General features: G+C 43.4%; 1 protein-coding gene across 3 annotated transcripts; it reads right to left on the bottom strand.

Moving 5' to 3' along the window:
- Positions 1-105: 105 nt before the first annotated feature.
- myt1la (myelin transcription factor 1-like, a) lies at positions 106-24,314 on the bottom strand. Of its 3 annotated transcripts, XM_088403202.1 has the most exons (24): positions 24,200-24,314; positions 23,964-24,085; positions 19,930-19,991; positions 19,808-19,862; positions 18,374-18,407; positions 17,603-17,665; positions 13,779-14,152; positions 12,487-13,084; positions 11,013-11,413; positions 10,820-10,954; positions 9,585-9,675; positions 7,776-7,895; positions 7,411-7,631; positions 6,157-6,443; positions 5,845-6,081; positions 5,212-5,327; positions 5,067-5,135; positions 4,803-4,865; positions 4,655-4,738; positions 3,700-3,921; positions 3,540-3,631; positions 3,347-3,450; positions 2,668-2,811; positions 106-2,384 (listed from the first exon to the last, which is right to left on the bottom strand). In XM_088403202.1, exons 4-24 carry the CDS (start codon positions 19,860-19,862, stop codon positions 2,244-2,246), a joined length of 3,651 nt encoding a protein of 1,216 aa, XP_088259328.1. In that variant the 5' UTR covers positions 19,930-19,991; positions 23,964-24,085; positions 24,200-24,314; the 3' UTR covers positions 106-2,243. The 3 variants fall into 3 exon arrangements, with proteins under 3 accessions (XP_088259328.1, XP_088259327.1, XP_088259329.1); XM_088403201.1 differs by lacking the exons at positions 19,930-19,991; positions 23,964-24,085; positions 24,200-24,314 and having other exon boundaries at positions 19,808-19,883; XM_088403203.1 differs by lacking the exons at positions 17,603-17,665; positions 18,374-18,407; positions 19,808-19,862; ... (1 more) ...; positions 23,964-24,085; positions 24,200-24,314 and adding an exon at positions 15,801-15,928.
- Positions 24,315-25,620: the final 1,306 nt, after the last annotated feature.

Here is a 25,620-nt window from a genome sequence, read left to right as displayed (position 1 = left end):
GACATATAATCGTAACATTTATTTTTGATATAGCGTAAAAGTTCATAAATGATCTTTTTGAAGGTGACTTGTGTGAGCTCCTTCGAACCAAGAAGAGGTGACAAGTAGAGTTGCAACACAAGATTTATTCCAAAGAGCAAGAGATGCCAAACACCTTCATGATTTAAAAAAAACAAAACAAAAAACAAAACATCACCATGGATATGAAAGTAGGTACTCATGAACTCGACACACAGCAGAAAAGACAAAAACGACCCATGCCATGTGCATGAAAAGTTGGCAAATCCTCCAGGTGACAACAAAACAATAAAAAAGAGCGTTGCATTTAAAAAAAAAAAAGTCAGCAATTCACCAATACTCATAATAAGCATTTCTTCATGGTTTGTAGTTTGTACAAGTGATGAACATCTGGTCTAGCATCTGTCTTTGAATTGTGCTTTCATCTGCTCCTCTTGAAGAACTTCAAGAAGTCAAAACAAGCCGCAGCTCGGCGGCGGGAAGCCGAAGGCCGAAAAGTCTCCTGACGTCACTCCGCCAGGCCAGGAAAGTTATTTTTTTTGTCCCTTCACTGCTTTGTGTCCTTGTCAATGCGGATAATCAAACAGCCACTGGTTTGAAAAGCCCTTTGAGCGTTTCTTTCATACGAGGTCATGGACGAGAAAATAGTGCTCAAACAGCTTTTCAATCGCTAGTCGCTCACAACGGAAATTTCACAGGATCCCGCCACAAGTCTTTTTTTTTTTTTTTAAACACTGAAGAAACAAGATTAATCCTTTACACGTTAAAATAATCTCAACAATATTCTCTGAGATGCTGAGGACACCTGCAAAATGATGCAATCATGAAAAATACAGTCTGAAGTAAATGAAAAATGAGGCGCTGATTGTTCTAATAAAAAAAAGGACATTTTCTGTCTTTGTGTCTTTGTTCACTGGAGTTCGCTTAAAACACAGTGATGCCTTGAGATACAAGTGGTGCCAACGACCTTTGAGTTTTCGAGATACATATCGTCATTTTGGCGAACAGTCGGTGCACGCAGAAAGACAAAATGACAGTACACACAATAATACATTCTTTATCTTCTGCATACTTTGGATAATATTAGCGGCATACTGACCAGCTGATACGCCTCAATGAACAAGATACTGATCTGTCTTTAGTGGCCCCATGTGGACAAGGTGGGCACACCAGAAAAAAGCAAAAAAACGGACAATGACCGCGCTGAAGGCTTGGGTAACAACCAGTCACGTGATTAACAGGTGAGCCATGATTGGTGGTTATCTAAGCACATGTGATGTCATTTTCAGTTGAGAGCGAGAGGAAAACAGTGTTAGTAATGTACTTATCTAATTAATTATGAAGAAGCGGAGTAAAATGTCAACGATGTATGTTAATAGAAATAACAGGCAGGGTGGCCAGAGAGTGGCAACGGGTCACCACGTAGCTCCGCCCCTGAGTGTCTTCCAGGGACGAATTGAACTTGCATCTCAAGGCATCACAGTAGTTTTCCCATTTGGGAATTCATTATCTTTTTTTTTTCAATAAAATGTCAGCTTTTTTGACAGATTTTTTCATTTATTTTTGCTTGCCGTCTTCAGACAAGCCCCGATAAAGTGCATGCATGTCAGGAAAAAGTCTGCGGAGTGGACGACGAGTGCAAATGTACAAGGAGGTGTGTGTGTGTGTGTGTGAGACCCTGTGAATCCAGCCAGCCCCCCCCCCCCATCTCCACGCACACACGCAAAAATATCAAAAGATGGAAACAAAAGCGATTGTAGTAAAAGTGGATACAAAACCAGTAAAAACATCAATCGGCGATCAATGATATTTGACTTCATAGGAAATTGCATATACCCAAATTTTTTTTTTTTTTCAATATAGATTGCATCTGAATAAATCAAGCCAATATTGCTGTCCTACAGCTCGTCCACCCGTCTCATTAACCGATCCAACGACGGATCGATCAATCGGCGGCAGATTGTCTCCAATACTAGTTCGCTTGCCATGTTTCAACTTTTCTCTCTCGCTTTGATTGCTCTTCACCATCCACCAATCAATAGACAGATAAATACATTAGCAGCTTTACGTCACATTATATCAGGTCGTATGAAAATGTACAAAATTGAGATAAAAAAAAAAAGCGATTTGAAAAACAAAAGAGGAGACAGCATGGGAATAAAGAAATCCAAGTTGAAAAATGCAAATGGGAACCTGTTGGCTTGAGTTTGTTGAGGTGGGCGGGGCTAGACTTGGATGCCCTGCACGGCCTGCCGGATGTTCTCCAGCAGCGCCTTGTTCTCCGGGCTCTGGTACTGATCCTGGTGGGTGTACATGTCCGTCAGAGTGCTCACGTACGTGTCGAAGTTCTGCTCGTTCATCGGCTCCTAAGCGGAGAACACCGGAGAAAGGTCGCATACTGTAGCTGGGGATTGCACTTCAAACAGTTGAGAGATTTTATATATCTATATATTTATATACACACACACTGTTCATTCATCTTCATCTTTTTAAAAATGGTTTCTTTTCGAATTAAGAACAAATTAATTGGAATGTGAAGTGTGATGCCACTAATAATTACTAATTAATACTCTCTCTACACGTACACGCACGCACTCGCGCACACACACACTCACACGCATTCACACACACACACACACACACACGCACCATGTGCGGCAGCTGGATGTTGGCCAGGCTGTTGATGAGCGACTGGCTGAGGTTGGCCAGCTCATGCAGAAGCGAATCGTTTTGCTGCTCCATCACCTTGTTCTCCTCCTCCATGGACCTCAGGCTGCTCTCCATGGTGGTGATCTGGCACAGGAGCCGCCACATTCAGCGCAACTGGACCCCCGGTAAGCCGGACCGCAATATTTCTGGCTTGACTTGCAATTAACTCATTCAGTGCCAGGAACGCATTTTCACGTCTTTTAGGAATGCAGATCTTCAATCCCAGGAACGTACAAATTTAACCATTTTTCAAATTGTAGTGTAACAGGTTTGAAAATGGCTGGCACTGAATGAGTTTTAATGAGGCTTGATTTGCAGTCAACTCATTCAGCGCCGGAGACGTATTTTTATGTCTTTAAGAAATCCAGACAATCAATCACACGAGAGTACGTAATTAAGTATGTACTGATAACGAGGCTTGATTTGCAGTCAACTCATTCAGCGCCGGAGACGTATTTTTATGTCTTTAAGAAATCTAGACAATCAATCACACGAGAGTACGTAATTAAGTATGTACTGATTTTTTTTTCCTGCTCCCCATCTCAATTTTCATTTTTTTCCCCTATACTTTTGTCCTTCAACAAATAATATTGAAAAATAATATTTATGCTCATCTTACTTGTGTCCTCAGCTTGAGCATATCCGACTCCACTTGATTGTTGGATTCGTTGATATCTTTGATTTCTTCATCCAGCTGTTTGATTTCCTCGTCGTTTTCAATGCCTGAAAAGGAAAAAAAAAAAAAAAAAAAACGACTACAACTCCAGCTCCCATTCATTTTTTTTTTGTCAATTTTACGGCTTGAGTCCGACCTTTGCTGGCTCTCTGCTTGATTGTCAGCATCTCCCCGCCGCTCATCCTGGCCTTCTTCATGGCCGACGTGGCCCGCGGACAACCGGAGAGGCTGGAACAAGCAAGCGTCATTCCCCGGCCGTTGCCGCGGCGACAGGATGCAAAAGCGCCGCGTCTCACCTCCGGTGGGTCAGGAAGCTGCCGCTGACGTGTCCCGAGCCGTCGCAGCCCGGCGTGGGACATGTCATGCCGTCCGTCTTGCCGGACTTCCAGGCCAATTGGGCGCCGTTGACGTAGCTGTCCTTCTGCCGCTTGGCCGCCAGGGGGCAGCCCGATGCGCTGCGGTGGGAGGCGTACTTCCCCGTCACGTGACCTTGCCCGTCGCAGCCTGGCACCGGACACCTAAGATGGGGACGCCCCAAATTTAGCAGGAAGCCTGACATTTTGCTTTGAAGCACTCTTTTTGCTCCTCAAATTCCCCCTTGCAGCCCAAAAACGCATCCCCACTTTATAGTTTTTTCTTTTCAAATTAAGAGCAAATTAATTGGAACACAAAGCAACTGATTGCTTAATTGTGCTATAGTGACTCCTTTGCAGAAAATGGTATGCGATGATTTCAAGTTCTAATCTAAACTAATGCTTTTTAGTGCCGTGACATTTTTTCTTTTCAAACTGAGTGCAAATTGAATGGAACATGCATCAACTCATTACTGAATTGTATTGCTGTGATTCCTTTGCAAAATGTTGCATGCCTATGTTCAATTTTAATTTAATTTAATGCTTTTGGATGCAGTGACTAGGACAGTACATTGTACTTTTCAAATTGAAAAAACATTCATTGGAACATGTAGTAACTGATTGGTTTTGCACGTGAGGTCCAAACCGAATTTCTGCAAATATTTGCAAATGTACTTTTTATTGGAGTGACAAAAACAGTGTTTTCTTTTCGAATTACGGCCAAATGAATTGGAACACAAAGCAACTGAGTGCTAAATTGTATTCGAGTGACTAATTTCTTTTCATTTTGTTAACTTTTTTTCTCATGAGGTTTTTCAGCAGACAAGCCAGAAATAAAACAGATGTGCAGCTTCAGAAGAAAATACGCCAAGAAAAGTGTGAGAATTCAGAAGCTTACTTGATGGGCTCCTGCTCGTCTTTGTCTTCTTTGCTGTGAAGGATTTTGATGCTGCTCTTCTTTGCTCGAGGACACCCGGACAGACTGAGTGACGGAAGAGGACGCATTGGCCACTCCGCCAAGCTCTTAACGGCGCAATTCACTTTACCTCCTGTGGGAGGCGTAGTTTCCCGTGATATGTCCCGATCCGTCGCAACCGGGTGTGGGACACCTGAGTGACACGACACTTTGCGTAAGCCATCAAAAAACAGAAACGGCGAGTATCGGCCTCATTCCAAGGTATCAGTACTCGCGAAAATAGTCAATACCAGTAACGCTGCCCTCTTGCGGAGGTGTTAAAATGAGAAACTAGGGCGAATAAAAAATTCAAATTCGAAAAGTCGAGAAGGAAGCCTTGTCGGGACGCTGTCACCTGAGCTCCTGCGCGTTGGAGGCCATCATCCCGCGGAGGTTCTTGTCGGCCAGCTGGCAGCTGGACAGCCTGCACGATAGCGCCGCGAGAAGGTGAGCTCCGAAGAATGCGCCGGCGAGCCGATTGGCGGGATCGGCCATCTTACGTGAGCAACTCCTTCTTGGGCGAGTACTTGTGATGCTTGGGGCTGGGCGCGGCGCCGGTCTCGGCCGAGTAGCGCTGCTCGTCCAGCAGCTCGTGGAAGGCGTCCAGCTCGTCGCCCTGCCGGGATGGTCGCAAACGTCAGCGGACTTTGAAATTTGTCAATACAGTGTTCCCTCGCGATATCACGATTCAACTTTTTGCCTAGCTGTTATTTTTTTTCATCCTTTTTTTTTTTTAAACAGCATGGGATTATTTTTTTTTTTTAAGCAGCATATGAGAGCACGTGTTGTGTTCTGCATCCTGATTGGCTAAGGGAATATGAGCCATTGTCAATCAATCTCCCAAGTCCTGTTTAATAATGTCCAAACTCCTCAATTGATCATTAAAATTACATTTGTTGTTTATCAAAGTAATTTTTTTTTATTAAAAAAAGTTAATGATTTGTGAAAAAAGATTAAAATAAATTTATGATAAACAAAAATACAGTAAATAGAAAAACAAACCGTATATAATGAATTTTTTTATAATAAATAAAATCATTCTGCAAATAAAAATATACAATATACAAGCTGTTCTTTGCACTTATTTTAAAGTATTTGTTTGGACGTCACACCCGCGCGGGCCTTGCGCTCACCTCCTTGTGCTGGTGCTCGTCCACGCGTTTGATCTTGGTATAGTCCAGCGGGAGGTCCCAGCAGTCGGCCTGGCTCAGCTGGTAGCGGTGGCTGTTGAGGAGGGCCTGGCGCTGGGGCGACATGGGCTGCAGCGGCGTCAGAACCGTCCCGCTGCCCTCCGGCCCGCCCGGCAGCCCGTCCGCGTCCACGCCGCCGTCGCCCCTGCCGTCCTCCTCGTCCGGCTGGCCCGCCGCGCTCTGCCGCAAACCTCGGAGCTACCGCGTGCTGCGTCCGATGCGCAAATGAGCTCGCCGTGGCCCCGCCGCCTCTACCTGCATCATTTTCCCTCCCACGGCGTGCGGGAGCTCGCGACACCTGGTGGACAGGTTGAGTATGGCGGTGGCGGCCATGTGCGCCGCCTCCATGTCGTGCGTGTAGTCGAAGCTGCTCTTGCTGCATGTGCTGCTGGCGCTGCTGCCGCCCCCCGCCGACATGGCGCCGACGCCCAGGTCGACGCCCGGGTCGGCGGCGCCGCAGCTCAGGCTGCTGCTGCTGCTGCTGGGAGCGTAACTGCTGGTGGTGCTGCTTGCCGGGCTGGACGTCTTGCTGTAACGCTTGGCTACACACACACACACACACACACACACACACACACACACACACACACACACACACACACACACAAACGCAAGGGTTCAAGAGTTAGCTTGTTTGGATGCCTGCCCTTGCACTCCACTCCTCTTGGTGGCGATAGTGCACCTTTCATTGTGTAGAAAATATTCACAAATAACAGCGAGATTTTTGGTGGTTAAAAAAAACGAAACAAAACTCTTAATTCAAATCAAACTGCCTTTGAACGATCACAAAACATGGATCAAGTACATATTGAATCATCTGTTGGGTTGATGTACAAAACTTATTCTCATTCAATTACAAGGACGTAATTGATTCATCTTCACAGAGTCCAGATATTCAATCTCAGGTACTCAATTGCAGTATTTTTTTGTAATAATATTACATGTTATCAAATAAGGTCTGCACTAGTCTGAACACAACATTACGATTAATATTGTTAAATATGAATTAAGCAGTAAAATTCCCCCATTTTTATCCATCAGAGGCAGCCATTTTGCCACATGTTTTCTACTGACAATGACATCACAGTAGGTCAGGGCTCAGGTTATGGCCAATCACAGTTCAGCTTGCCAATGTCACATGAACCAAACAAAGTACTTGGGATTGACTGTAAAAATGTCTTTGGGATTGAATGAGTTAAAATAAAGTGAAGACGGCCTATCTTGAATTTCCTGCTATACTGTAATTGGAATTCAACAGATTTTTTTTGTTTGTTTTTTACATATAGCACATGGAGTGTAAAGCCTCCGCAAGCGACACGTGGCGGATGAAAGTGAATCGTGGCGGCAAAGATGGCGAACTTCGTGACGGCGCCTCCCCGTGAATCACGGAATGGCCGATGATGGCCGGCAGCCAAAGAAGCAGGCGGGCTTGCCTCCATTATCTCGCTCACGCTCGCACCTCCTACGCCCATCGTCACGCGGCGCGGATGACGATTCCACATAGCTTACCGTCGTAGGCCTTGGGGGAGGTATCTCGGCCGTGGTGAGACTTGCCGAGCGGGCCCCTCTTGCCGTAGCCGCCGTGCTGGCCCTCGTAGCCTCCGTAGTCGTAGCTGGTCTTGGAGTACTTCTCCAGCTCCTTGGCCAGGTTGGAACGAGGCGTGCTGGTGGGAACGTTGTTCTTATAGCCATACTGAGGGATCTCCAGCTGCTTCACGAAGCACATGGGCCTGCCCGTACAGCGCACTCTTAGCATTTACCATACTTACTTCCAGCAGAACCTCGGGGAATTTTTTTTAGGTGGTTAAATTCGGCGGGGCATCCTTTCAGAAGCGGGACATTTCAAAAGAAAAGGGGAAAAAAATGGGCGGTACCTGAGGACGCGGTCGGACGTCTGATTGGACTTGCCGCCGCCGCCGCCGCTGTCCATCACGTGACTCTTCTCGTGCACCTTTGCCATCTTCTCGGCCGCCGCGATGGGACAACCCGACAGACTGTGGGGAGGAGATGTGGTTAGCTATGAAACACACATGATACATGCACGCGCACACACACACAACACACACACACCTACGCGCGCACACACACCTACACACAGACACAAGTGCAAGCGGTCCCCACAAAGAAGATTAAACCTGGGATAAAACCTTAGGTTCCCACATGTTAAAAAAACATGGTCAAATACATGTGCAAGTGCCAATAAAGACAGTAAAACTTGGATTAGGTCGCCACATGTAGTAACAAACCAAGGGCACAAAACACACGTACAGAAACACATACATGCATGCACGCACACTAGAAGTCGCCAGAAAGGAGGTAAAACCTGGGATTAGGTTGTCACATGCAGAAAAAAAACTAAATCAAATGTACACACACACGCACACACTCAAGTATATGAGGTCCCCACAAAGCAGGGAAAAACTAGGATTAGGTGCCCACATGTAGTTAAAAACCAAGGGGGCACACACACACACATATGCAAGAAGTCTCCACAAAGGAGGTAAAACCTGGGATTAAGTCCCCACACATTGAAAAAAAAACAGGAACAAAAAACACACACATGCAAAAATCTGGGATTAGGTCCCCAACATGTAGCAAAAACCAAAAGAAGGGAAGGTTAATTCAAGGGAACATCATGTAATGATGAGGGTCCGTTCGATATGAAATTCTTGAATACTGATTACCGATGAACCAATTTTAAAATATCATGATGAATGAAATGTTTCCTCAAATTCATTTGAATTGCTCTAAATCACAAACAGGAGGGGCCAAATATTATTATATTAATGTTATTTCGTTCTTTTTGATTGCTGTGAATAGAAGTAAAATGTTCAAATAATCAATGATATTTAAATTGATATGTAACATGTTTAATCATGGGTTGAGCCATATTAAAGAAGACATTAAAATTAGGGGTACAAGGGTCAGTATTTGGCATTTTGACATATTATTATTTTTTTAATCTGACTTCAATATATTGACTTCAATATTTGCTTACAATTGACTTTGGATGGCTTTGACGTTGATATTTTTTTGCCTTTTTTTGGCCAAACTTCGATAACAACAAAAAGGTCTCGAATGTAGGCCGGCAAACGGGAAAAGCCAGCGACACATCAGCCGCTGCTGCTCTGCGGGCGTTTCCATGGCGACGGCCAGACATGAAAGCCCGTGCGGAGCGGCGCTGGCTCGCTAACAGATGCTACGCTAGCTAGCGCCGCTTTGTCTTCACGCTCCCAGTGGGGCTGTGCCACATAACGCCGCCATGCACCGCTAACGTTCTGCAGCTTTTTTTTTATACAGTGGCTACATAGGTGCCATAACAATATTATTATCATCTTGGATTATACAAGAATAATATAGGTTCAAAAAAATTAAAAGCACGGTCATCCACCAAACCCGCAACAAAATCAGAGAAAAATAGTTTTTTTGCAATGACAATCTGAAAAAAAATCATTTTTTTTAAAAAGGGTATTTAAAGGATGTTATTGATTAATCGTCAAAATATTGACGGATAAATCGTTTATTGAAATAATCCTCTGTTGCTGCCCCAATTCACCAAAATCTGGTCATTACGCCGAAACGTCAATTTTCAGTGGACAACACACCTAAACAGCAGCTACGTAAGCGGCCGTTTCGCGCCCTTGCTAGCGGGCGCTTTAGCGTGCGCCCGCTGGCGGACTCACCTGCGGTGCGAGTTCCTGTTGCTATTGACATGACCCCGTCCGGAGCATCCGGGGGTCGGGCACTTTAAAACATTCTCATACATGGCAAGGACTTGACAGGAGAAGGTGAGAGAGACAAGGAGGGTTAGGAGCAGACAGGAAAGTTGTCAGGAAACCCGCCGCGCCCCACGCTTAGCATGCGCTAACTCGATTAGCATGCCACAAGCGCAAAGGCCACAGCATGCTAATGCATATCGGGGAAGAATAATCAGGGGTGAATGGATGGGAAACGAAATTGGAAAGAAAAAAAACTTGTGGTACGGCTGAAGCAAGCACACCAACTGAGCTAGCTTCTACGTGGATTTATGCTAGCTATGAAAGCGAAAAACGACAAAAGCAAAAGCACACGCGTGATGAAGAAGACGTAAAAAAAGGCAACGTGAATGATCTGTGTGTGTATTGTGTGAGCACACAATACAAAATACAGACAAAATAAATAACGCACTAAACTAAAGCAAGCTTTTCTACATGTCTGTGGTGCACACAACAATGTAGAAATTAACAATAAATGTGAAATAACAAATAAATAAATGAGCCGCAGTCCAACACAAGGAACATGCAGACGCTGATGTCACATATTTGACTTTGCCGCCAACAAGTCATCTGAATTCTCCTTCATCTTGTTAAAATAATTGCTTCAATGATTTAAAGAAATAACTGGATCCTTGTGCGGTATTTTATCCAATCATTTGATCTTTGCATCAAAGGCACTTTATATCAAAATTGAAAGCATTGAAAGAATACTCTAGGGAGCTGAAAATTCACCAAGATCATTTAGCTAACATACAAGCAGGTGTGTGCCATCCCTTGGTTAAACTACTGCCAGAAAGATGTGGAAGAAAATGACCTAAAAATGGTCAAAATACCCCACAAGGGTGAAAATTCATTCGCTAACAGTGACGGCTAAAGACGTCAAAGATCCAGTGACCGTATTTTCCATGCTATAAGGCGCACCTTAAAGCCTTCAATTTTCTCAAAAGCTGACAGTGCATACTCTAGCCACTGCTGTAGCTTCTATTCTATGCACCTTACAATGCAGTGCGAAAAGAGTTTTAAAATGGGCCATTCATTGAAGGCGCGCCTTATAATCCGCTGCGCCTTATAGTGCAGAAATTACGGTAGATGAATTCTAATTTTTGGTCGTGAGGAGTCAGCTGACTTGTGTTCCGAGAATCAGGTGCACTGTGGGGACTTACTCTCAGGGGGGACGCGGTCTTTGTGAGGACAGCCGGACAGGCTACGGTGGTGCGGGTAGAGACCGGTCACGTGACCTGTGCCGTCGCAGCCCGGCGTCGGGCACTTGCTCTCCTTCTTCTCCCCCCGAGAAGACTCTGGACACGGGAATCAAAATGAGCACGCTTTGGATCTCCGCGTGTGAGCGTGTGCTACCTTTGGGGTAGTAGGTCCTCTTAAGCCCGTCGTGGTGCATCCTGGACTTGCGTTCGTCGCCCATCCTGTGATGATGGTGATGGTGGTGATGAAGATGGTGGCGATGATCCCGCCTGGAGTGCTTGTGCTCGGGGACCAGGCGGTCCCTCATAACTTTGGCGCGCTCCGACTCCAGCGCGATGGCCTTCTCCAGCAGCGACAGGTTGCCCTTGGCCATGTCGAAAGTGTCGTCCGAGCGCTCCGAGGCCACCGAAGCCGTGTCCTCGTCGCCCTCCCGGCTGCAGCTGGTGGGGTAACCTCGAGACGCCGGGCTCAGCTGCTCCTCCGGCTTCAGTAGGTTGACCATGTCTGGGAAGCCGCCGCCCCCGTCGTCCTGGCATCCCGGCTGGCAAGCCTCGTACCTGGAAGTCAGTTTGATTGTTAACATATGATACAAGGGAAACTCGTTCACTGCCATGGACGTCTACGCTCGTCAAATGGGACCCAACCCTTTTCTGCCATTGACGTATCTATTCGTCATTTCAACATTTTCAGGTTTGTAAATCAGTGTAATGACTAACACGTCCATGTAGGTGGCGGCTTTGTCACATTTTTCATTGTGCGTCGGAGTAGAAGGTGAGAAAAATGGCAGTGAAAAGGTCAAAAAGGTCAAAAATAGCTGATCATAAGAGGAACCTTGCTTTGAAATCATCTGGCATGAGTTATCTGGCATGAGTGTATGAGTTAATGCTAAGATATAATGAACACAATAGACGGCTAATGAAATTAGAATAGACATTATAAACTGTAAACTCATTCAATCCCAAACACTTGTTTTTACGGTTTTTAGGACTCCAAACATTCAGTCCCACGTACTTCTTCATAATTCTCTTTTTTCCCAAGTGTTTGGTGAAAGAAAGCTCTACAAATGTAACTAAAGTAATTGGAAGGTTGCCAAGATAGCCAGCAAGCGGACCATGGCCAATTTAGAGTGCCTCATCGTTGCCAATCTAATTAAAAACAAACAAATTGAAGAGCACAGAGGGGAAATGAATGTATAAATACAAAGATTTATGAGAAGAACACCAGCATGAAGACCATGCCTGCTTTAGAGGGCCTCAGTGTTGTCTATGAGTGTGCCAAAGTCAAGTGCACACAGAAGGAAAAAAAGGAGGGTGTAAAATCAAAACACATAAGTCCAACAAGACAGCCAGCAAGTGGACTGTGGCCACTTTGGAGAGCCTCGTTGTTGTCCATGATTGTGCCGATGTAATTGTGAAAAAGAAAATCGTGCCTGGAGGGAAATATATATATATATATATATATATATATATATATACTGTATATATATATATATAAAAAAAACAAAAAAACAAGACAAATTAGAGTGCCTCGGTGTTGCGGAGCAAAAAAGACTTGTCCATGACCATTTCGCTCTTTGACTCAGGAGAAGCCATCAAGCCTCCCCATGCTCCAAGTACAAGTGTGGACATACCTGCTGAGGTGGAGCTCCCCCTGCTGGTCGACATGATTGTGCAGTTGGTGATGGTGCGCCGGGCGATCGGCCGGATGCGTCTCGCTGAGTTTGCGCGCCAGGTCGAAGCACTGATTCCTCAGACACTCCAGACTACTGAGACACACCTCCTCCTCGCTCTCCTCGGCGTGGCCGCCCTCGGGGCGCCCGTTGAGGTCCACGTCGGGGTACCCGTCGTCGGGCAGCACGGCGCCGTGTCCCTGCGCCAGGAGCTTGAGCGAGTCCACAGTTTCCCTGACCACATCGCTGTTCAGGTCCAAGCTGAGGTCGGCCTTCCTGCCGCCGCGCTCGCTGCCGTCTTCGTCCTCGTCGCCGCTGTTGGAGGAGTTGCTGTTCATCTCCGACTCGGTCAGGGCCTGGTAAGCCGCGTCCTCCGCGATCTTGCCCAGGTTGAGCAGAGACTTGGCCACCAGCTCGTCGTAGTTTTCAAATTCGTCGCAGGGGCCCGGACCGGGACCGGAGACGGAAACTGGACCGGGTCCTGTGATGCAGCTGTGGTTGTTATTATCATCCTTATGTAGTGGAATAAGCTTTGATTGTCCACTTGCTTGGTAGTCAACTGAAAAAAAAAAAAAGAGAAAATAGGGGTAAAATGAATCGATTAATTCTAGTAGCCCTGTTCAAAAAAATTCTCGAGGAAGTTTTTCCGCCTAAACACATTTGTTTAGTGTCCGCTGTCAAGAAAAAGTGGCAACAAATGTACTTGCGAGGCATGACAGTAAGATGCCGCCAACTTCAAAATAAAACTCACCTTTGAAAATAACATCTAGATATCATTGCCTTGGTACAGTATTATTTTGAAGCGTGTCCTGGCAGCATGAGGTGGAAAAACCGCTGACTTGACTCAAGACTGATGTCAACAACACTATTTTGTCCGGTAACAAGATTTATTCCAATTAAGGATGCTTAAGAAAAAGTCAAATACGCTGACATTGTGATTAGCAGTTGGCGGCTCCAACTAGTTTCAATGTTAGCAGCTAGCAGTGCTAATAACATTAGCAGCTAGCCGCTATCAGCACTCAAGTGTCGATTGTTTGATGAGAAACATCAGATAACTTTTGCTTGAAATTTAATATGTGTAAATGACTTACGTGAACGCGGTTGCCGTTCTTACTGATCACTTTTAAACAGAAAAATAATTCTTTCGTTTTTGCCACACTTTGTCTGATAAAACAAATGGAGAGATATTTGTCTAAAATCTCACCCACACAAAAATTACCACCATATTAAAAAGACAAAAAAAAACAACTCACCCAGCTGATGATTGCGCCGCTCGTCCTCCTTGTCCTCCATGTCGTTGCGCCCCGATGTCAGCGCGGTGGCGACCTCCTCGGGTTGCTCCTCTTCCTCTTCCTCCTCCTCCAAGTCATCCGAGAACTCCTCTTCCTCCTCTTCGTCCTTCTCGCCAGCGTCCTCGTCCTCCTCCATGACTTCTCCTCGCTCGCGCTCCTCTAAGGCGTCCTCGTCGTAGTTGCCGTCTTCGTCCTCCAGGTCGTCTTCCAAGTCGCGGGCGTCCTCATCCTCCTCGCCCAAGCAAGAGGCCAGGAAGGCTCTCCTCTTGGCGGACGGTTCCAGCGGTTGCTTTTCGAGTGCTTTCCTCTTTTTGGCCAGCGGGCATCCGTACACACTGAGGATGAGATGATAAATCACAATGAATGGCTTATGAAAGATTTGATTTGGGAAAAATTACACGAGAAGTGCGGATCTGAATTAGAGATACCGATAGTGATTACTAGTGACATGAAATAAGGCTTCGTGAAGCATTTGTGATATTTATTTACTCCTACTCCTGCTACTCCTAATTAAAGTACATTGCAAGTGCTTCATGAAGCTTCATTTGACGACCACTAGCGATTACTAGTAGGCGAGGTGGCCGAGAACTGACATTTGGAGATTATATTTATTTTCAGAAAAGGGGAAAATATTATCTTCATAATGCATAAAATACAGATTCTAACTCTGTTGAGATTTCTTTAATACAGATTTGATTGAACACGTTTTCAGATTTAAATAATGCTGATATTTATTTATTTGTATAAATTTGAGATAGCGTTTTTTTTTTTTTATTTACCAGTGTTAAACCAGTTACTTTTAATGCAAACCAAAATTTTATCTGATGAGTTGAATGAACAAGAATACATTTCAATTTATTTTATTGAAGTTTTGAAACACCTTTAATGGAAAATGAAATTTCATCCGATTTAGATGGAATATTTAGGAGAATCAGCTATTTTAAAAATATTTGAGTTGTCGAGCGGAACAGATCGACTCCATTTCCATTCATTTCAACAAGGAAGGATGATTTGAAATATCAAGGCTCAAACTGTGCTGAGAGTAGAAGCATCCTTTCAAAATAATAAATTAAATAAAATCAAGTTGAGTAATAACGGCGCTTATTGGAGCAGGGCCTCAATTAAACAAATCCCATAATAGTCGTTAAGCGATGGCAAAACCCGGCGTTAATTGCAGGCAGCACAATTACAGCCAACGCTAATGTGGATTTGAGGAAATCAATTAGCCCATTTCCATATGAAAGAGCTTCGTTTGTATTTGGGATGCAAATGCGGGAGGTAATGTTCCCTGGATGCCTTACGGGGACATTCAAAAGATTAGAAAAAAAACAAAAAGCTTTGAAAAGACAATAATAATAATGCGAATGTTTGATTTTCAAGGCGAGCGAAACATAAGGAACAGACGCAACCTACATCAAATTTGATGAGGGTGTACCTAATGAAGTGACCACTGAGTGTGCACAAACATCTCCATTTTCACACGCTTGAAAATTCACCGTGACATAGACACGGTGGCCTGAACGTGCGTTTGTGTGCGTAAGCGTTTGTGTGACCTTGGCCACCTCACTGTCTCCCGCCAATTAAAATTCCAGCAGTAATTAAAGCAGATCAGAAACGAGGGAACGCTGCAAGGGCGAACGGCGACGCATGGTAATTAGGTGGAGTGTGTGCGTGCGTGCGTGTGTGTGATGCTGATGGATTTCTCAAGCAAAGCCCTGTTGATTGATTCGTTTGTACGGAAGTGGATCACGTGTTGTGGAGACGTGTCGGCGTCATTAGCATGTCGCTACTCTGCTACAGTCTGATCGCGTTGACTATGGGATGCTAAATGTTAGCATCTCGTTTAGCTTGGGGCTGATAGCTCCCTCTCATACGCACACACACACCAGCAAAGCTCAGTGTGCTATTTGAAATCAATTCCGCAGCTTTGCCAGCTTAAAGCATCAGCTCTGTTGCCATGGTTACGGGCACTAAGCTATATACCTCAAGAAAGGCACGCGAGGGGAACACCTGGCGCGTGCGAGATGTCGGCATCACTTTTTTAAGGATGGACTCCTTGCCATGTCGAGGCCGTCAGGTCACATCAAAAAGAATCAACTAAAGCAGAGGGTTTCAAATGGAATCTTTTCATGTTAAGAGCAAATGAACTGGAACAATTTCTTGCTAAACTGTGTTATTGTTTCTCCTTTGCAAAACAATATATGCCTTTATTTTGTGAAGCCGTGAAGTCAGAATGGCTTGAATGAGATGAATCCAACAGCAAGGATCGGTTCAATTTGCAAAATCTCACCAAATAATTATTTTTAGGGTTTGAAAATGTGGAATGTGGTCGATTTTGCATTCAGACAAATATTGATAAATCACAGCCATTGATATTCATTGTTGCCTGAAACGCTTCAATTAGAGATACACAGAGGATAGGCGGGACGGGCTCGTCGCCCCCGGCGATGCCACGTATCGACGCCGGTCACCGTGGCAACCGAAAGGTGCGCGTGTGCGGGTTAGTTAGACGGGCCAGCGAGACGGGAGGGTGTCAGCCAGGCGAGGAATGCGGGGCTCGCGGTTGCCATGGCGAGAGGGGGCCGCATCCCTCCCGGTCGTCGTACTGCAGCATGCGCACGGCCCTGTCGCCATGGCGACCGCCTCCAGAGAGCAACGGAGGTAAAGCCGGGCACACGCTAAAGGTACAGAGAGGGAGAGAGAGAGAGAGAGGGAGATGAGAGCGCCAGAAAGAAAACGAGCGCGACACAAATGTAACGAGCGAAGGAGAGTGAGGAAATTGAGAAAGTGAGAAAAAGAGAAAACTAAACAGAAAACGAAGAGAGAGAAAAGTAGAAATACTATCAGAGAGAAAAAGTGAAAAGAGCAGAAAAGGAGAGCAAGCAAAGGAGAATGTAAAAAGAGAACGAGACGGGAGCAAGCTTGCGAAAGGGCGAGTACAAGAAAGAAGAAAGACGAAAAGAAAGAAAGAGATGCGAGAAAACTATTCAATAGAAAATCTGCGTGGGGATGTGACATAATTAAAAAGGAAGAAAGAAAGATGGGAGAAAACTAATAAAAAAGAAAAAGAAAATCAAGAGCGAGAATAGGCTATAATTGGAAAGAAAGAAAGAAAGAAAGAAAGAAAGAAAGAAAGAAAGAAAGAAAGAAAGAAAGAAAGAAAGAAAGAAAGAAAGAAATGGGAGACAACTGCTGAAGAGTAAATCAGAGTGAGAATAGGCTATAATTAGAACGAAAGAGAAAGATGTGGAAAATGCGGTATAGCAGATTAAGAGAAATGAGAAATAGAGAGAAAGAAAGTGAGAGAAAAAGAGAAAAGGAACAGGAGAGAAAAAAGAGTGAGTGAGCAGAAAAGAGTGAGAAATGGGAGAAAAAGAAAATAGAAAACGAAACAAAAGTGCGAGAGAAACTTATAAAAAGAGGGAGAAAGTTCAAAAAAGAGCAAAAGAAAAATTGAAATGGACCTCATCTACTCAGTACTGCCCCCCAGAGGTTAGCAATTTTAACCGCTATTACCAACAACACCAAGTTTAGTCTCATGATGAGTTTGACACCCTATTGGTTAATGCGTTTGGCACGTTAGCATGCTAGCTACATTCGCCACTCAAGTGGCGCCGCCGTCGTTGCTCTGACATGAAAGGAGGTTAACGCTCACCTGTTAACATCAAACGGAAATTCAGCACAAAAAAAAATAAGTTGGGAACTGTGCGTCCATGTGACCTTCACGGCGCCGTCCATTTGTCATCACGCCCGACACATGCGCACGTGGAGTAAGCAGGCCTTACCTGCGGTGCCTTGCGTACTTTCCGCTGACGTGACCGGAACCGTCGCAGCCTGCCGTCGGACAGCTGTGAAGACAGACGAGCGCAATCTCGTCAAGCAGTTTTGAACAATAACAATACATTATTCGGAATAATCTTGGCGGATTGTATCTTGCAATACTTCTATTGGTAAACGCGTATGCGTGTGCGTAGATTAGGTATTTTCCTGAGGTAGCCTCCGGCAGAGCAACAAGAGCATCATTTGACTGTGAGTCAGCGTTTGCATCAAAGTGAGTGTGAGTGTGTGTACGTGTGAGATCTGAAAATAGATTTGTAATATGCCTGCATGTATTCTCATTTATCACTTAACTCATTCATTCCCAAAGAAGTATTTTTAAGTTGTTTTCCTACACTCAATCCTAGGTATTTATTTACATTTTTTTCAATCAAGTGGATGGCCAAATAAGTGTCTAAAAATGTCTGGTATAGAATGAATCAGATACTAACGTAATCAATGATGTACCTAATTGATGTATGATGCAAAAATAAGTACTAAAGTAATCAATCACTTTTGGCACTTAAGGAACTAAAGTAAGAAAAGGAGTCAAGCTTACATTAACTTATTACCTTATTTTTTTCATTGACCGTATTTCCTGGACTATAAGGCGCACCTAAAAATCTTGAATTTTCTCAAAAGCTGACAGTGCGCTTTATAACCCGGAATTACAGTTAACTTTACGAATTACGAAAAAATAAAATATTAAAAAAAAAAACAAAACCAAGACTTTGACATACCTAAAAATTTCTTGCGTCACGGCCTCCATGACAGCTTCACCGAGCAACAACACACAGACGGGGAAAATGGTGAGAAAAGACAATTAGCGCTGGCTCTTAACAACAAGCTACCGTGTCAACATGATGGGCATAAAGAGTGCCCGAAAAGTACGACAAAGAGCTAAAACAAAAAGATTGAAGTGCAATTCTCAGCGAGCAAGGAGGAGGACAAAAGGAAGTCAAAATAGAGAAACTGAAGAAAAAGGATGACAATAAGGAGGAAGCAAAATTGAGAAACGACAACTTTGAAGCGGGAAAATGGAAAAAGTTAAAGGAAGCAAAGGAAAGAAACAAGGAGTTACACAGAATGAAAAAAAGGAGAAGCAAGAAATTAGAGGAAAAACAAAGGGAAAACAAGAATGATATGCAAGAAAGAACTAACGAAGTCGAAGGATGCACAACAGAAAAAGAATTGCGGGAGGTGAAAAAGCCAAAGAAGTAAGAGAGGAAATGAGAAGAATGATAAGTTGGAAAAAGTAAGAAGGAGAAAAAAATAACGTCAAAGGAAATCAAAAGTAAGGCGCAAATGAAAAATGAAAGCAATAAAAAGGGAAAAAAAAGTGTGGCGTGGAGGAGTTGGAGGATGCAACGGCGAGAAAGAAGGATGCAGAGGGTGTTAAAACGAGAAACACAAAGATTATGGCAGTAGGCAGGGAAAGTTGTGAAGTCAAAGAACATAAAAAATGGGGCGGGGTTAATAAAACAAAGTAAAACTGAGGAAGGTGCGCGAAGGAGAGCGCAAAGGAGAAAACTGGGAAGTAAAAATGAGAATGAGTCGGAGGAAAAAGGAAGAATAGCAGAATGTCTAAGAGGATTTAAAAGGAAGGAGTTCATATAAACGTACAAATAAGGAAATTTGTCTACGTAAATATGGAGTAAGACGATCTAAAATGGAGAAATTAGCAAAAAGGGAGACAAAAAAAGAGAAAAGCCACAGAAAAAGGAAAAATATGAAGTCAAAGATGGCAATGAGTTGAAAGGATGAGTTAGAAGTAGTAAAAATAAAATGGGCGCATTTTAGAGTGAGAAAGAACGTGAGAATGGAGTAAAACAGATGTGTCCAAACCTTCTACCCTGCATGTTTTTTTTTTTTTTATGTTTCTGTCCTCCAACACAACTGATCAGATCGGCGGAAGCCCGATGACGATCCTCATCATTTCAATCCGCTGCGTTGGAGGACGGAAATATCAAAAAACATACAGGTTAGCGGTTCTCGGGGATCAGGTTTGGACACCGCTGGAGTAACAGGGAAGTAAAAGGGAGGAGTTAATAAAAAAGAAGAAATGAGTAGAAAGAAAGTGCAAAAAGACAAAGAGTTGAGATAATATATAAAATACAGGAGTTGAAAAACATTAAGGCGAAAGGAGTCACAAAAAACGGAGTCACGCTTCCCACCTCGCACTCCTTTGGATCTGGTTCGTTGGCGTTTGTCTGCTGCATTCACCTCCATCTGGACAGGAAGTGACATCATCACCACACCAGAGCAAAGATGACGGCGAGCGGGAGCGAGAGCCTACCTGGATGGAGCGGCTCCTTCACAGCCCCTCCTCCTCCTCCTCGCCCGTCCTCCTCATCGTCTCTGCAAAACCCCGGTCAAGGTCAAAGTTCACACCCGGGCGCTCACGATCACGTGATCGCGGCAGCATATCGGCAAGACCGGGAAGGCGGCGCCGAAGGCGGACGGAGATGCAGAAGACTGCAGTGCAGCAGCCTTTCCAATCCAAATGTAAATTGTCTCAGCGGTTGACGACGGGGCCGGGCCCGCCGAGTTCATCTGAGGCCGCCGCTCGCCGTGTGCTCGCATCAGATGCCCCCCCCCCCCCCCCCCCCCCAACCCCCAGTCTTCAGAGAATAAGCCCTCACCCCCTTCTTAAACTCTACTCTACTCTGTGTGTTTGTGTGTGCATATATGATGGAATGTGTGCATATGAATTCCAGAGCAAAAAAAAAAATCGCAGACAATTAAAAAAAATAGGTAAAAAAACTCATGGAATTGTAAATAAATATATGATGAAATGACATTCAAGCTGCCTGAAATTGTTGGTCAAAAAAAAAAAGAAAAAGAAAATTGAATGGAATTGAATTGAGGAAAAAATACATTTTAAACACATAAAAAATATATGTAATAAAAATATTAAGCATAGAAATCTGAAAAGTAAATCACAAATGCATTATTAGGTGCCTTTGTAAGCACTTAAAATGTGTAAAAAATGTTGCTGAAAATGACAAAAAAAAATCTGAAAAAAATGTGGGTAACTGTAGGAAAATATACTTAAATGCAGAAAAGGTTGAACATTTGAATTCATATTTTTAAGAGTGGACAGGTGTCTTTTGAAGCACTTAAAATATCTAAAAATGACAAAAATATTTAGGAACAAAAGAGTAAGTAAGAGAACATATATTTAAGTGCAGAAAATTTTTTGAAAAGATAAAGAAAGATCCACATTTTTTTTTTTCAAACTAATGCTGGCGTTCTTGGTACAAAAAAAAGTGGATTTTTTTAAACAGATTTTTGATGGCTTGAAAATTAATCACAATAAATAAAAGGGGGAAAAAACGTGGACATTTGTGATGGAAAAAAAGCAATTGCAGAATCGTGCAAAATGTGTCAAAATGGCCAAATTAAGATTGTGATGCGTCTGCACCTGTCAAGCTTTGGTTTGTGTGCGTCTGTGTGTGTGTGTGTGTGTGTGTGCATGCGCGCTATACGGCGGCGTGGTGTGAAGAGGCGTCTCATACTGTTTAGTATTCCGACTGACACTCAGGCTGTCTGCTACAGTCTGATGCAGCGCTCCTATACTCTCACACTCGCTCACTCTGGCATGGCGCTTTCTCAAGCGCACACAGACACACAAACGGCAAAAAAGCACACAATGGCGTGCACGCACTCATGTTGTGTCTCGTGACAGCAGACGGACGGCAAACAAACACGTGCGCTCGCTGGTGTGCCGTGCGCTGCCACGCCGCATCAATAATACAAAACAAACAAACCCATTTCATATGCGCGTCCCGTTACACACACTTGCACAATTGTGTTTTTGTGTTATCTTGGAAAAGGCAAATATTCTCTCTCGACAGAGTAATAAAACAATTGCTAGTCTAATCGAGACACTTGTTTGCCTTTGTTGCAGTACCAAACGGTGCCACAATATGCCTGGTGGCAGCACTGAGCTCAAATGACATAGAAAGAAGAAGAATGAAACTGCTGGCAGGAAGTGAGTAAAAACGACTATTTTTAACAATTACATTTTCTTTTAAAGTCTCTGTTATGAAATTTGAAATACAGAATAAAACAATATGACAATGCAAAAGTTGATTTTACTTTTTTTATAAGACAGGTACAGGCTAATAGTTCGACATCACTTGGTGAAAACGCAAAAGAAAAAAGGATGAAAAAACAATAAGCAATGTTAAAGAAAGTCTGGCGGCATTGCTTCACTTTGACTTTTCATTTTCTATTAAATTCAATTTAATAGATTTCATTGAAGTGTGTACTACAAAGTAAAACTGAATATGATGCTGCGAAAGTTTGTTTTGCGTTTTTTTTTTTTTCTTCTCGAAATGCATATGGAGTTCAAAAATTTGTAGAAAAAAAAGCTATACATGATTTCAACCAGTGTTTTTGGGACATATTTTATCAATGTACAAAAAATACATAAATAAAAAAGAGAAAACAAAAATTAAAAATTCACCGAGTGGTCCCATTCTGTTGGCCCGTACCCATGTGTTCTGTGACACGTGGTTCGAATTAATATTGCGTTTGTAGAATATACATGGAGCAGCAAATCCAAGTTCCAATTGTCCTGGAATGCAGCATGTGATAACGGCAAAATGGCCACCCCTTAAGGGCTAAAAACTGATGCTTATTTCATCTTCCGCACAAGCTGCGTTTACACACATGAAGGCATGTAGAACAGATTATTAGAAAGAACATTTCTGGGTGGACTTCGCTCTTTTAAAAAAGAAACACATTTGAATTTCAAACTGAATTTGGTATTGTCCACAAAGGAGTGCCAGAGGGTACTGTATTGGGGCCCGTCTCATTTGTGTGTGATTTTTTTTTTTTCATGACTTAGGTCCGATAGAAATGTGCAATTCTATGTTGACAGGTTTTTTATTGATATGGATCAGATCTTTGTCAGGCCATTGCCGGGTGCTGCTGTAAAATGTCTTTGAATTATTTTTCGGTGCGTTGCTAAATCACCGTCACACGGTTATTTAAAGAGCAATAATCGGATGACAACCTTCACGTATTGGTGCCTTAATTACTGTAGGAAAAGATCATTTGTTCCTTTTTCGTCTCTTGTGATCACATGGATTTGGGTAAAAGCGCTTTTGTTTACTCTGCGCCTTACGAGTGGAATAGTTTTCCAAAAGGCTGGAAGAGAACTGACTTCATTTCTTTCAACACTCAAGTCCAAACTGTTTCTAAAATTCTCTACTCAATATTTGACTGCGTTGAAAAAATGGTTTTTAATATCATTGGGATTTCCTCTGGTTCGGTAAAAGCTGCATGATAAAAAAAAAATATTTTGCGATACAGCGATAAGGCTCAAACAGAAAATCTCCATTTTCTTCAATCATTCTGGACATTTACTATTAATTCATTTTGATCAGTTATAAAAGCAATAAACTTATATTCACTTATTGACTTATTGAAAAAAAAAATTCTTGGCAAAATACTAAAAAAATAATGTATACTGATTTTAAACCAGTTTTTATATGCAGTAATATTCATTGCTTGTGCAATTCCTAACTATCATAAACACGTCTTGTAAAATAGCATTAAGTCTCATTTCCAAAAAATATATAATCCGATATACACGTGCGCATATTGCCAATAAAAAGTCACATGCTAAAATCATGGCAACAATCAAAAGTTGTCCCGACCATCCGCCTCATTTCTGATGCGACCGCAAACTTAATCTGACTGTTGACATTTTCATAACGGCTCAAATCCCGTGATCAATACTCTTCAAAAAAAAAAAAAAAAGCCTCAAGTCTCCACAAAATCAACAGCCACTTCATTAGGCACACCAGCCATTGAAAGTCCGTATAAAAAAATAAAGATGAACATGCGACTTGAGTTGACAGCATCATTTAGAGGTTCTTAATATTTTGACCCTTTTACGAGAGGCTCAAAGTATTTCAGGAGTGATGAACATAATTACAATATACACTAGTGTCTTTGCATAAGCTCGTTTTGTTTATGCATAATTATAAATGGTGTCCGGGGCTCTCAGGTGATATAAAAATATCCTTATTCATACGAATAACAACAAACACTAAAACGCTTTGGCAATATTTTGGCGTTGGAAAGATTATTTATGAGGGCTAACATCTAGCAGGTGCCGCATTGCACGTGAACGTCTCATGGGCAAAAGTGGCGCCAAAGGGGGACGCCAACATTGCCCCCCTTTTTTTTCTCGCCAGGCGCGTGCACGACGCCGACAACTGTCACCTCAGATCACGCGCGGAGGGAACGACGACGTGCTGAGGAGAGCGCGCGCGTGCGCGCGTCGGGGAATGACGAGGGAAAAGAAAAACATACCGGAAAGCGACTACGATGGCGACTCGTCTTCTTCCTCCTCCCGAGTCGGAGCGTGAGCACTCGTCCTCGTCTCTCTCTCTCGCTTTCTCTCTTTTGTCGCGCGCTATCTAGCCATGCCTTCACTGGAGGGAGGGAGGGGGGGCGGGGGGGAAGCCAGACAGACGCGAGGAAGAGGAGGATGAAGATGGGACGTTGAGACACTGCAGAAGAAGAAGAGGAGGAGGAGGAAGGTTTACCTCCGTCCCTGGCGCGCTCTTCCGTATCCTCCTCGCGCGCCCCCGCTGCGTCATTCGGTTAGGGCGCGCGCGAGCTCCTTCGACACGCTCCCGTCGCGCGTGCACGTGCCTCCCACTGGGAACAAAGAGCAACTTGGTGTTCACTTCGGCTAGACTTTTGGTCTTTTGAAAGGACAATTGAGGTCACTTCATTAGGTACAGCACACTCCAGTCAGGTCATTTCATTAGGTCACAAGTGTCAAACTCAAGGCCTGGGGTCCAAGTCTGGCCCGAGACATCATTTTTTCTGGCTCGCCAAATGCTAATTATGACTTCAAGATTTTGGCTAAAGTCTGAGAGTTTCAGCATGTATCAGCAAATCTAATTTAAGGCTTTTTAATGCAGTAACAACATATATTTTTCCCCTCAAATTAAGTGCAAATTAATTAGAACGTGAAGCAACAATTTGCTAAATTCTCTTATGGAAAAACATGTGTTTTGCATTTTAATCTAATTTAATTTAATCTAGTTTAATGGTTCTGGATGCTGTGACAGGAACAATCCAGTTTTCTTTTCAGATTGAGGACAAATTAAGTGGAACATGAAGCAATTTATTCGTAAATTATTTTATGGTGACTCCTTTGCAAAACATATGTTTTCTTCAGTTTTAATCTACTTTCATGCTTTCTGTTGCTGTGACAGGGACAGTACATTTTTTTCTTTTCAAAATGGAGAGCAAATCATTGCTAAATTGTGTTGTAGTAACTCCTTTGCAGAACACTGGAATCTTTATTTTGTCAAGTTGTAATCTATTTAAATGCTATTGGACGCCGTGACAGGGACAGTTCTTTCGTATTTTCAAATTAAGAGCAAATAAATCGCAACATGATACAAAATAATTGGATGGTGACGCAACTTGTTTATATACAATTGGCAACGTTTTACCGTCAATTATCTTAAAATTTGTTATGCCGCTGTGCATGATTATCGATTTTAAACATTTATTTCCACATAATTCAAAGCCTTGTAATGCTTTTTTTGTGGTCCGCAGATAGCCTATATGAATAAAGACATTTTAAGAATATACTGTTTAAACAAAATCAGCAACAGCTGGTCAACAGAGGACACCGTCCTTCCTTCCTTCTCGTCATTATTCTTCCTCTCCCTCCTCCCCCATCCTCCTCCTCCTCCTCCCAACATGCATGAGCTCGCCATCCCCGTCTTCCCCGCGACCGCAGCCTGCAGTGATCTGAGGACACGCAGACAGCGAGCGAGCGAGGCGGGTTGAGCGAGCTTTAGTAGACGAAGAACAGGCTGACCTACTTCGATTGCTAAAAAAACAGCGTAAGTTGCTATCATTGCGGTTAAAAAAAAACAAAAAAAACCATCAAATGATAGATTTGGATTCTTCATCAGCTGCTGGGTTAGCATCGTGCACACTT

This window comes from Hippichthys cyanospilos, chromosome 20 (assembly GCF_059441005.1).
Source record: "Hippichthys cyanospilos isolate Australia breed blue-spotted pipefish chromosome 20, RoL_Hcya_1.0, whole genome shotgun sequence".
Lineage (NCBI taxonomy): Eukaryota > Metazoa > Chordata > Actinopteri > Syngnathiformes > Syngnathidae > Hippichthys > Hippichthys cyanospilos.
This window is presented reverse-complemented; position numbering and strand designations above follow the sequence as displayed.

Coding starts and splice junctions, on each gene's coding strand:
- myt1la (XM_088403201.1), bottom strand. CDS start 19,883: ATGATGTCACTTCCTGTCCAGATGGAGGTGAATGCAGCAGACAAACGC. Junction 18,408..19,807: donor CAGATCCAAAGGAGTGCGAG/GTGGGAAGCGTG, acceptor TGCTCGGTGAAG/CTGTCATGGAGGCCGTGACG. Junction 3,451..3,539: donor CAAGCAGAGAGCCAGCAAAG/GTCGGACTCAAG, acceptor TTTCCTTTTCAG/GCATTGAAAACGACGAGGAA.